Here is a 12,904-nt window from a genome sequence, read left to right as displayed (position 1 = left end):
AAAGAGCAAAATTTTATGCAGAACACTGTTACGCAGAGTAATTTAAAAACTAAAAGGCATCTCAGCAGTTGAGAACAAAGCAGCACATCAAGTTCTTTGGTACGTGCAACTGTGAACTACTCTTGGTTCAAGACCATCAACTTTTTCTAAAAAACATCACTTATTCAAGTGTGGCGGACTAAAAAGCAGTTCTGTCCAAACTCAAAGACTGAGATGATGAAAGCTATACCTTGTAACTGACTCCAATTTCATATATTATTTTGTTAGTGTGAACAGAAACACAGAGCTGTAAGAATTAGAAAAGAGCTTCTCAACTCTTACTTCAAAAATGCAGACAATATTAAGTAGTATAATCAGTTTTGGTGAAAAACAGGTACCAGTAACACTAGTCTCTTATCAGTAATGAGTGAAAAAAAATGACACAGATATGAAGGCACTACTAATAAGTTTAAAAGGTTAAACATACAGCTCACAGGAAAATTAGATTCATCTACGCTGAGATGACAATCATGTTCTAATCACAGAAAGTTAGTAACAAGTTGAAATAGTTAAGGAGGTTAAAAATTCAATTGGAATTAGAAAAAACACATTCTGTTAAAAATAAATTACCACAGCCACTGCCTCCCTAGAGGCCAGAAAGTGAAAGACAAAGCACTTATTTTAAAAGAATTCCTAATTTGGACAAGTAGTAGGATCAGAAACTTGAACCATAACACTACTCAGAAGACACTGAAGATCCATAAAATATTGTTGAACAAAATAGAAGTCCAGCATCACTTGCTTAAGAAGTTAATAAGAGCGGAAGGCAGAAAAAACAGTTTAAGTTTAAGAGTAAGCTTAAATATATTAGAGTTAGAAAAGAAGTAAAGTCGCAGATAAGGGAAAATAAAATTATGTACCTTGTAGCAAAGAAAGGATTGTCTGTCAAATGCCTTACAACGCAAAAGAAGTTCTGAGCTGTAAGAATCTCCACACCACATGTTTGGGAGGCTAGTTTGTTTTTTTGTGGGGGGTTTTTGTTTGTTTTTTTTGGAGGGGGTTTTTTTGAGTTTTTTTAAAGAAACTATTGTAGATGACTGTCCTTTTGGCAGCACAATAGATTTATCTAACAGTTCCAGAACCAGAAGAGATGAATACAGCAAGACACTGCAATTGCTACAGGAAATACTTAGCCTCAACATCTTCATATTGCAGTTGGCAGTGTATAAAATTTTCAAGTGTATAATCCTACACATTTAGCAATATGCTCTCAGGGAGTAATTTATCAGACTTGTTTTGGTCAGGCTTCAGGGCAGACCGAAATGCACATAAAGCTCGGGATCAGCTTGTTCTTGCCATGCCTTCAAACATCTCACATGCTCCACTCGACCTCCTGACTTCTGTTAGGTCTGGCACTTACTAGCAAATACTGAACAGGAAGAACACCACATATTACCGCTTAATGACAACAAAGTTAAACTAAGAGCTCCTACAGGCTATTTAAAACCTAGAAATCTTTTGACTGCATATTTTCAGAAGTCAGCAAACAAGTCCTTGACTCCAAAAGGAAAGATGAGCTTCAGCTTCACTTCATCTAACCATTTAAGTACACCAAATAGTCCTAAGATAAAATAGATTGTAACATAATGCTGCAAGTCAGATTTTCCATGGAACAGTACCACAACTTTCAGCCCCCAAGTATTCAAGACAGGAGTTCATTATCCAGATCAACAACGACACACAACACACAACTAAGACTAAGGTATGGTAAAAACATTTTTAATTACATCAAATTAGTATAGCTGTTTTTCAAGTGAAAGCATGAAAAGAGTCAAAGGCACAAAGTTACATACAAGTTAACCTATATTCCCTCTATCATCATCATCAATAGATTCTCACCAGTAAAAGTAAATAATTTTGCATTTGAACAAAACAAAATATACATGAGTAAGGACCATACATTCTAAAAATAGCAAGATGTTCTGACTTGCTTTCATTCTAGACATTACTTTGTGTTGAAACGTAAAACCTGTATTAGATACAGGTTCAGTTAAACACAGAAAATACTAAAGAATTATGTGATTCAAGACTTTAAAACTTACTTGAGTAGTTCATAATTCTTTTCATTTAGTCTTACAGCATTCTCACGCCAAAACTTCTCAGACTTGTGTACAGGACTCCACTCCAGTCTTCCTGACTTGAGCTCAGAACTGTACTCATCAAAGGAGCTGGAACACAAAAGACCTAAATGAAATATTGGCTGAGTTTCTATGAACAGAGTCAAACTGTGTGCCCAAGCCTGTCCCTAGCAAGACAAAGATGGAGCACAACTTTCTATGACACATTTGGAAATCAGCTCTCTGCAGAGAGCTGTCTCAGGGTTCAGCACTTTAAAAATAAGGAAAGGCATGAAAGGCAAGAGAAAAATTTGTTTTCAAACATAACATACACCTCCATCCACCCCAAAACACAATTCCTGAAGAAAAAAAAAAAAAAAAAAAAAAGAGGAAAGACTCAAGCCACACAACCACAGCATCTGGGAATTTAATTGGCTGTTTTTCCTGTTCTCTAGGTTTTATCTTCTCCAACCAGGAATCCCAGTCCTTGCCTTTCATCCAATTAAACCTTTGACATGAGCTACAAATATGCAGTTCAATTTATGCACAAGAGCAAGACCACTAAAACTAAAAAACACTAGCAAAAACTTGAGTTACAGAATTAATCTGGACAGCAAATGTTTTCTCATCAGGTAGTCTTCAGCTTAGACTGAAACCTATCTATAAGATCCCTCTCAAGTCCTTTAAAAATTTATCAGTTACAATAATATTCAAAAGTAAAGATTTATTTTTCTATTCAGCATGTAAATACTCAGAATAGGAAACGCATATATAGAACCAACATCTCTGTATGCTCTACCTTATCTACTAGCATTTATATATCATAATTCTGTATATTAAAAAAGAAAAAAGTTTTACCAATGTTCATACGACTTTTTTCTAAGTTCACACCGCAAAGCATACCTAAGGTCCTGCACGCTCTCACCAAGCTTGTCCAGCAGAAATTTGATATCTTCACTTATGTCTTCATCATCATATTTTTGCTGATCCAAATTTTCTAGCTGCTTTAAAACTTTACACTGAATCATGGCAAGAGCATATTCTTGGCGAGTTTCTCTCTCAGTAGATTTCTCTAACAAATTCTAGGAAAGTAAAAATGTATTTATTTTGTTTGCTTTAAAAACAAACTACTTTGAAACAAAGTGGTATGTTTACAAAATTCTTAAGTGACAGAATTGACCAATTCCCAAAATAATCTCTCCAAAGTAGTAAAGTATGGCTCTACCACACAGTGGTTGCTTTACACCTACATTCAGTAGCATAAATTGCCTAGCAATAATCTTAATACATGAGAGGAGTATTCATATGTGTCACTACAGCAGATGAAGAACAACTTAAAATGAGAGGTTTCATCTTGCAAGGTCAAAGTAATGCAACCATATGTACCGAGAAGCACAACCACCACTGTATTCAAGTTTAGGTCACTTACACCTTTTTCCTCCTAGATGGTATGCTACCTAAAGTACTAATTCACATGCTTTGATCACTTTCCATATCAGATTGGGCTGACTACAAAGACTATTCAAATAAAAAGGGCAGGCTTATATCCCAAATCCCAGAGCCTCTACCATAAACAACTACTTTTATCTGTGATTACCATTTTAGCTTTCTGTGTAGCAATAGCATTAAGCAGAAAAGCCTTAAAAAAATCCAAACACCACCACAAAACAAAACCAACCTGAAGTCATCTTTCCAACTCAAGAGTTACCATCTGGATTAAGTTAGCTTCTTTTGAATTTGGTAATATTCCAACTAGACATTTTTATTCAAACAGAAACTTGTTGGTAAGACCAGAATTACAAGCACAAATGTAATAGTCAAATTCCAATGTCATTTATTCATTACATTTCTACTCAGTTTTAATCAGTTTCAAATTATGTTGTTCAGAGCTAGCCACCTGCACTTTCTGATAAAGCTGAAAACATGAATTCCGTATAGAAGTCAAAGTCCTTAAACAGAACATGTATTCATATAAATAGGCCTTCACATCTACCAGAAATAAGCAATGAAACCATACAGAAGGAATTTGACTATCATGTCACAGAGCCACTACACCTAAGGTTTCTAAGATACCAGACATCATATTAGATAGCAAGGCAGAACACTGCAAGTTAAAACTTTCACAGTGAAAATAAGTCATATTGCTGCTTTTAATGGCTACATACAATTAGGTTTAATGTGCAAAAAAACCCCATTTCTATTTCAGTAAGAACTGACAAGTAAAAGGTAATTTACAGAAAGTAATGCTAAATCACTTAGAGTTAGAAGTGCTAATGAGAGGAAAGACACAAATAATGAATCCTAAAAGACAAAATTCAACAAGTTCAAGGAGCAGACAGATGAAGTTTCCAAAGAACTTCAAGACAATTATAGGAAGATGTGGAAGCTACTCCAAATATTATTACCTATCACATACCATAGTGAGATATTCAAGCTTTTTATACTGAAATTGAAAGGATATGTTATAATAGAAAAGCACAAACAGAAACACATTAAATAGAAACAGTAAACTACTCGGTGAAAAAAAAAATCTTAGGGTATAAAATGAGTTACATGTATAAAACAGGCATAAAAGACAATAAAAGTACAAAAAATTAGGAAAAAAAATTTTAATAAGTAAAGAGATAGAGTAATTGATTCAAAGGAGACAGAAGTACCCAGTATCTGGGTATAGAAAAACATTACATTACAATTACATACTTCAGGCAATTAACTTGCCAAAGAGGTGAAACGGTCAAATCAGGAGAAATCACAGAATAGTTTGGGTTACAGATCATCTAGTTCCAGCCCCCATGACACACGCAGGGACAACTTTCACTGGACCAGGTTGCTCACAGCCCCATCCAGCCTGGCCCTGGACACTTCCAGAAAGGGGGCAGGACACAACCTCTCCGGGCAACCTTTTCTAGTACCTCACCACCCTCACAGTAAAGAATTTCTTCCTTATATCTAATCTAAATCTTCCCTCTTCCCATTTAAAACCATTACCCCTTGTCCTATCACTACACTCCCTGATAAAGAGTTCCTCCCCATCTTGCCTGTGGGCCCCCTGTAAGTACTGGAAGGCCACTATAAGGCCTCCCCCAAGCCTTCTCCAGGCTGAACAACCCCAACTCTCTCAGCCTGTCCTCATAGGGGAGGTGCTCCAGCTGCCCAGCCATCTTTGTGGCCTCCTCTGGCCCCACTTCAGCAGGTCCATGTCCTTCTTATACTGGAGGCCCCAGAGCTGGACACAGCGCTGCAGGTGGGGTCTCATGAGAGCAGAGTAGAGAAGGGAAAATCACCTCCCTTGACCTGCTGGCCACACTTCTCTTGATGCAGCCCAGGACACAGTTGGTTTTCAGGGCTGCAAATGCACAATGCCAGGTCATGTTGAGCCTCTCATCTACCAATACTCCCAAGTCCTTCTCCGCAGGGCTGCTCTCAGTCCACTTATCACCCAGCCTGTATTTGTGCTTGGGATTGCCCTGACCCATGTGCAGGACCTTACACTTGGCCTTGTTGAACTTCATGAGGTTCAAACAGGCCCACCTCAAGCCTGTCCAGGTCCCTCTGGATGGCATCCCTTCCCTCCAGAGTGTCTGCTTTTGACAACAGATTGGTGTTGTCAAAATTGCTGAGGGTGCACTCAATCCCACTGTCCATGTCACCAACAAAGATGTTAAACAGCACTGGTCCCAATACCAACCCCTGAGGAACACCACTCGTCACCCCCCTCCATTTGGACATCGAGACATTGACTGCAACTGTTTTGAGTGCAACCACCCAGCCAATTCCATATCCACCAAGTGGTCCATCCATCAAATCTGCATCTCTCCCAGTTTAGAGACAAGGATGTCGTATGGGACAGCATCAAAAACTTTGCACAAGTCCAGGTAGATGGTGTCACTTGCTCTTCCCTTATCCACCAACACTTTAACTCCATCATAGAAGGCCTCCAAATCTGTCAGACATAATTTGCCCTTAGTGAAGCCATGCTCCTTATTTTCCATGTGACCTAACACAGCTTCCAGAAGGATCCGCTCCACGGTCTTGACGGGCACAGAGGCAAGACTGACTGGCCTGTACCTTCCCAGGTCTTCCTTTCTTCCCTTTTTAAAAATGGAGGTTCCATTTCCCCTTTTCCAGTCAGTGGGAACTTCACCAGACTGCCACAACTTCTCAAATACAATGGATAGTGGCTTAGCCACTTCATCTGCCAGTTCCCTCAGGATCCATGGATGCATTTCATCAGGTCCCACGGACTTGTGCACCTTCATGTTCCTTAGATGGTCTCGAATCTGATCTTTTCCTACAGTGGGAAGTTCTTCCTTCTCCCAGTCCCTGTCTTTGCTTTCTGCAACTTGGGCAGTGTGGCTGGAGCACTTGTCAGTGAAGACTGAGTCAAAAAGTTGTTGAGTACGTCAGCCTTCTCCATACCCTAGGTAATCAGGTCTCTCATTTCCTTCCAGAGAGGGCCCACATTTTCCCTATTCTCACTTTTATCACCAATGTACCTACAGAAGTTTTTCTTGTTGCCCTTGATGTCCCTAGCCAGATTTAATTCAGTCAGGGCTTTAGATATCCTAACCTGATCCCTGGTTACGCATAGTTTCTCTGTATTCCTCCCAGGCTACCTGTCCTTGCTTCCACCCCCTGTAGGATGCCTTTTTGTGTTTGAGTTTGTCCAGGAGCTCCCTGTTCATCCGTGCAGGCCTCCTGGCATTTTTACCTGACTTCCTCTTTGTCTGGATGCATCACTCCTGAGCTTTGAGGAGGTGATCCTTGAATATTAACCAGCTTCCTTGGGCCCCTCTTTCCTCCAGGGCTTTATCCCGTGCCACTCCATCAAGCAGATCCCTGAAGAGGCCAAAGTCTGCTCTCCTGAAGTCCAGGGTAGCGAGCTTGCTGCATGCCGTCCTTGATGCCTTAAGAATCTTGAACTCCACCATTTCATGGTCACTGCAGCCAAGGCTGCCCTTGAGCTTCACTCTCCACCAGCCCCTCCTTGTTGGTGAGACCAAGGTCCAGCACAGCACCTCTCCTTGTTGACTCCTCTATCACTTGGAGAAGGAAGTTATCATCAGTGCATTCCAGGAACCTCCTGGACTGCTTATGCCGTGCAGTGTTGTCTGTCCCTCCACCAGATACCAGGGTGGTTGAAGTTCCCCATGAGGACCAAGGCTCATGAGAGGCTGCTCCTATCTGTCTATAGAGGGCCTCATCCAGTTGGTCTTCCTGGTTGGGTGGCCTGTAACAGATCCCCAGTATAATGTCTCCTGTCCCTGCCCTCCCTTTAATCCTGACCTATAAGCTCTCAGTCAGCTCCTCATCCATGCCCAGGCTGAGCTCCTGTGAGAGACTGAAATGTCATATGACTGTCTCAAAGCTTGCTTGTGTCTGTGCAAACCTCCAAGAGAAGCTGCTGTGGCCTGTGAATTGGTCTGGGGGATGTGGTGCAGAGGCAGGAGTGTATTGAAAGGTGCACCCCCACACTTCTTTGTGATTGCATTGTCCAGACTCTTTAGATAAGCCTCAAAGGGGCAGAGGTGTGCTGAGCTGGCCCCATCCTGTAGCCATTTGTGGCTCTATTGTGTAGGCTAGACCCCATGCATGCATTGCTAATGAACCAATAAGAGGCAAACGTTCCTGCCCTGACCAGAGAAAAAAAAATTAAAGGCAAGCAGATATGCTAATCAGTGGATACCATGAACTTAAAAAGGCACCAGAATATTTCGCTTAGGGTGCATCTACCATCGAAGCCAGATCTGTGTGCACCCACCACTGAAGAACTGAAGACTGAGGACCAATGGGATGCTGCTGGATCCATGGTGGTGACTAGTCTTGCAGTCCTATCCCACATCCTTGCTTGATTTCTGCCTTTTCCTTCCATTCTGTCCTATCACTACCCCTAATAAAAACCTAGTTTGGGTATACAGTATTTGACCTCGTTTGTGTCTTAATCTAGCTCTTGGGATCATATCGAAACCTCCCCCAACAGTGGATCGGGATAGCTCCATGCACTCCTGCTGGTCACTGACAGAGGGTGACACCCCCTCCTTGTCTGCCCTGCCTGTTCTTCCTAAAGAGCTGGTATCCTTCCACCCCAACACTCCAGTCATAGGAGTCATCCCACCACTTCTTGTGATGCCAATAAGATTGTAACCCTGCAGGCATGCACACGTCTCTAGCTCCTCTTGTTTACTTCCCCTGACACATGCATTTGCATAGAGGCATTTAAGTTGGGACGAGATGAAGCTGACTTACTGGCTGGAGTGAGTGGCTGGAATTCCTTTGTGCTGCTCCTCAGGTGCTCTCCTGCTGATTTGTGACCCCTCTCCAGGCTCTGAGCATCTACTGCATCTATTGCTGGCACTGGTATCAATCTGGTAGGAGTGGGATGGATTGAGGTTCCCCTCCCCCAGAAACTTTAGTTTAAAGCCCTCTTCAGCAGCATGGCAAGCCCATGACTGAAGATGTTCTACCCCTTCTGACAGGTGGACCTCAGCTGTCCCCAGTACACCAGGTTTCTCAAAGCAAGTCCCATGGTTTAAGCTCTGGCATCAGTCCCATAACCAACTGTTGACATGCCAGACTCAACTCACCCTTTCAAACTTCTTCCCTTTGACCAGGAGAATTGATGAAAAAACTACCTGTGTTCCACAGTCCCTTACCAATGCCTCCAGGGCTTTATAATCCTTCTTGATATTCCTCAGACTGCTCCTGGCTGTATCACTAGTGTCCATGTGAAACAATAAAAAGATCAAGTAGTAGGAGACGTATGCAAGTTGTCAAGACTCATGGCATACCTTCAGTAACGCACAGGCAGTAGGATCTGGGGAATGATCAAGCCCAGTCCTTTATGCAATTCACTTATTTTGGTTCCTTTTTTTCATAAACTGATACCGTGGCCTCTCACACAGGAAAAGGGCTATTTTGCCTCTGCCTCCTATTTTAATTTTGCTTCAGAACTCTGATGTCTAATTTCTAATCTATTATTTCCTGGCTGCCAGTTTATCACCTCGTTTTCATGACAACACTAGTCTTTAATGTTGGAGAAAGGAAACAGGTAAATTAATTTCTCTGAAGCCTGTAACAGGACCATCTTATTCTTTCCCAGCCTTTATTAAAAGAACTTGGCTTCATTTTTGTCTCCTCTTGCAAAACACACTAAATCTAAGAACTAGCAATTACTTCTCCTCCTTTTTATGACCTCAGAATTGGAAGAAGTTTGATATAAACTGCTGATCACCTCAATTTTTCTCTTTCCTTTTTTCCAAGCTGTGATGGTGCTTAATCCTAATATTAAACTCTTAAAGTACGCTAGAACACCTACAGAGGTCCAAATAGTAAGAACAGCCCCTACTGAATACCTCATGTCAACTGACCTCCTTCAGCAGGGTAAGAATCTACCTTATTCAGAAATTTTTCAAAGTGGCTAGAGACCATTTAAGCCACAGACTAAGCACCTGCACACAGCTCATTATTGCTGACCAGCAAGTCAGTAAGCAACAATTCCTCTCTCCCCATCCTAATTTGCTTGCAACACCTACTACTGGATCACAATCAACACCCAGGAAAACAAATAGTTTCCAAGATCTACATGTATTCAGGATACAAGACCTGTTTTAAAACAGGATTACAAGTCATTCTAGCATTACAAAGACACTTGACAAGCATGCACATAAACCTATGTGCACATGTACAATTAGCATCCACAAACACAAATTGGTACTCTCACAATGAAAACATCAAGCCTCAGTGCCTAGTTATTCCAGATTAGGCTGAGGGGAGACCTCATCACTCTCTACAACTACCTGAAAGGACATTGTAGAGAGGTTGGTGCTGGTCTCTTCTTACAGGTAATTAGTGACAGAACAAGGGGGAACGGCTTTAAACTCCTACAGGGGAGGTTCAGACTGGACATTAGGAAAAAAATCTTTCACAGAAAGAGTGGTCAGACAGTGGAATAGGCTGCCCAGGGAGGTGGTGGAGTCACCATCCCTGGATGTGTTTAAGGGTCGTTTAGATGAGTTTTGGGGGGATACGGTGTAGGGGAGAACTTTGCAGAGTAGGCTGATGGTTGGATTAGATCTCAAGGGTCTTTTCCAACCTGAATGATTCTGTGATTATCCTAAATACGACCAGTGATTTTCAGGCAATGTGGACACAGTAAGTCAACTAATGACTCTTACATGGAGATTCTCATTCATCTTGACAGATTTTTTAGACTAGCAGACAAAAACAGTTTCCATGTCAGTCAGCTGGACAAACATATTAAAAATAATATTTTTAAATTAATTAATTAAATTAATTAAATTAATTAATTAAATAATATTTTTAAATTAAAGCTTCATCAGGCAAAGTTCATCAGGTATTAGTAACTAGTGTTTTACACTAGTACCAGTAGAAAAAAGAATCTTGAACCAAGAAGGGAAATCACTAGTTACTTTAAGATAACATTGAATAGCAGCCATCTGTTATTTGTAATAGCATCTCTATTACCTGTAGTAAAACTCAGTTCACAAAAAAAAAAAAAAAAAGGGAGAATTAAGCTTTCAATACATTTTACTGAGACAGTCTAGCAGAAACAGCTGTGCCTGAGCAACATTTGAGACACACTCATACTATCTCAAATGAGAGAGAAGTGCAGTGTGACTACAGACAACAGACACTTACCCGAAATGCGGCAAGGATGATTCTAGTTACTTTCTCTTTAACAGATTCCTGAAGAATATCCGACAGCACTGGAACAATATTATACCGACGGAGATATTCACACATTTGAGGGCTAAATGCCAGCAGCCACACACAGAAAATCATCTGATACTGGAGCTGGAAGCCACATTTGTTGCTCAAGACTCCCATGATACTGAAAAATTAGCATAATATACATTTAGCTTTTAAATCATGACTGTATAGATTGCATTGCTTACCCTGAAACATGAAAAGAAGGGGTTAACAGGAATTTATTGGAAAGAGCTGCTGAGGATTAGTATACAACACACACTTCACAGTATCCTGCACCAGCATTTATCACTGTACAAGCAGCTTGCTCAGAAAGCCATCTTTTAAAGATATAGTTGTTTCCTCCTTAGCCCTACAGCCATAAAGCACCTTTTCCCATGTGAACTGACGTGGTACTGTATCCATCCTCAGGTTCACCGAGACTGTTTTTCTACTGGCGTGTTTAGAGCATTATTTGTCATTCTAGAAGAACAGAGAAATGGAGGTACACATAGCTACTCCTTCAGAGTTAAGAAAGAGAAGGAGTAAATAGAACAAAATCTACACAAATTGAACTTGTTTCCTTAATCGTTACTCTCCACAGGAGTGTCTGAAATGAGCTGAAGTAGGTATTACGTAATGAGTGAGTTCTCAGAAAACAGCTTATAGGTATAACATATCACAGACATACAAAGCATTACTAGAGAAGAAGTAATATCAGATCTCCAAGAAGAAATCATACTGAAGCTTTGTTCAGCTGAAGTTTTGAAAATTTAATAAGCAATTTACAGGTCCACTCCAAAAAAGCCTAACTCAATCTAAAGAAAAATAATTATCTACTTTCAAGATCATCGCTATCAAAATGAAGATAAATTCAAACTTGTTGAAACACAGGATTATTGTAATGCTTTGATAGTTTATTAAAAGACTTTCTTGGTGAAGAAGTTTGTTTCAATAATGTCACCTTGACACACATGAACATCTTTTGAACTTTCACTTCACTGGCAATTTTGACTTCTCTCCATTGCAGAGTACAGGGCTATTTTTTCTTAAAGTCCAAATTGTACAGCCACCATCCCCAATAACGCCTGCATGGCAGAAAAATAATTTCTAGACAAGCATTTTTTAAATAAATTGAGTGACATCCTAGCCTCATGCAGAGCTATTTATGAAGAGAATCTGGATAAAAGAATGACCTACTTGAAGCCGTATGTGGAAAAAAATCGAGCTTAGCTCTAAAACATGTTTCTCTTTTCACTAATACTTTCAGACTGATCAACTCCAAACTGAAAGACAAGGAAGATTACAGAAGTTCATTTCATTAGTTCTTGTTCTATTAAATAAAACAGACCATCTTCAGCTGAAGACAAATGGCTATATAAGCAGTTTTTCATGAAGAGTAAAGTAGCATTAAAGCTTCAACACTGGTACCTTTATCTGCAAGTTTCATTTGCCTGTTTGACTGTATTAATGTTTGAAAACAAATAGGTTTTGTACTCAAACAGAGCAGCTGTCTTTTAGAAGAGTTCTATACCAGAAGAGGTCACTAGGAAACGTGCTCTTGTAAGTGCAAGTATATCCATATAAATTGAAATAAATGCTCACCAATTTACTCCATCTGCTTCTACCCACGCAAAGCGATATTCATTGACCCTTAGCATCAGCTGCAGACATCCAGCAACACATTGTACATACTGGGAACTCTGGGTGAAGAGAAGAACACATCACTTTGTACAAGAAGAGTTAGATAGTGTGCTAAAGTTCAGTTTTCCAACTTTCCAGGCTTTACTGGCATACGTCAACACACACTTCAGTGACACTTCTGAATTAAACAGGCTCACTCTTACAATGCTTTACATCCTGCTATGTAAAAAAAAAAAAAAAAAAAATCTCACAAGAAAAGGTGAGAAGCAAAATTAAAATGGAGAAGAACTCTGAATAGGAAAGAAGTGTTATGAAAGCGATACCATTTTACATCACCATAACAGATTTTTATAGCACATTTGAACGTGCCTTCTTTCAGTATCTAGGAATGAAGGCTGTCTTCTGTTCAATTATACCACCAGAGCCCTTTCACCCACAGAGTCAATTGTTACTGCGTT

General features: G+C 40.2%; 1 protein-coding gene across 2 annotated transcripts in view; it reads right to left on the bottom strand.

The window, feature by feature from the left end:
• Nucleotides 1-12,904, bottom strand: part of ATP6V1H (ATPase H+ transporting V1 subunit H) — a 63,623-nt gene that overhangs the window by 17,174 nt on the left and 33,545 nt on the right. For both annotated transcript variants that reach the window (XM_074898960.1, XM_074898959.1), the window contains exons 8-11: nt 12,408-12,505; nt 10,755-10,947; nt 3,000-3,178; nt 2,082-2,207 (exon numbers count right to left, since the gene is read on the bottom strand). In XM_074898960.1, coding sequence (XP_074755061.1) covers nt 2,082-2,207; nt 3,000-3,178; nt 10,755-10,947; nt 12,408-12,505 — 596 coding nt within the window. The remainder of the gene's footprint in view (nt 1-2,081; nt 2,208-2,999; nt 3,179-10,754; nt 10,948-12,407; nt 12,506-12,904) is intronic.

This window comes from Athene noctua, chromosome 2 (genome assembly GCF_965140245.1).
Source record: "Athene noctua chromosome 2, bAthNoc1.hap1.1, whole genome shotgun sequence".
Lineage (NCBI taxonomy): Eukaryota > Metazoa > Chordata > Aves > Strigiformes > Strigidae > Athene > Athene noctua.
Note: the sequence above shows the minus strand (reverse complement) of the source record. Positions and strands in the feature narration are given on the sequence as shown.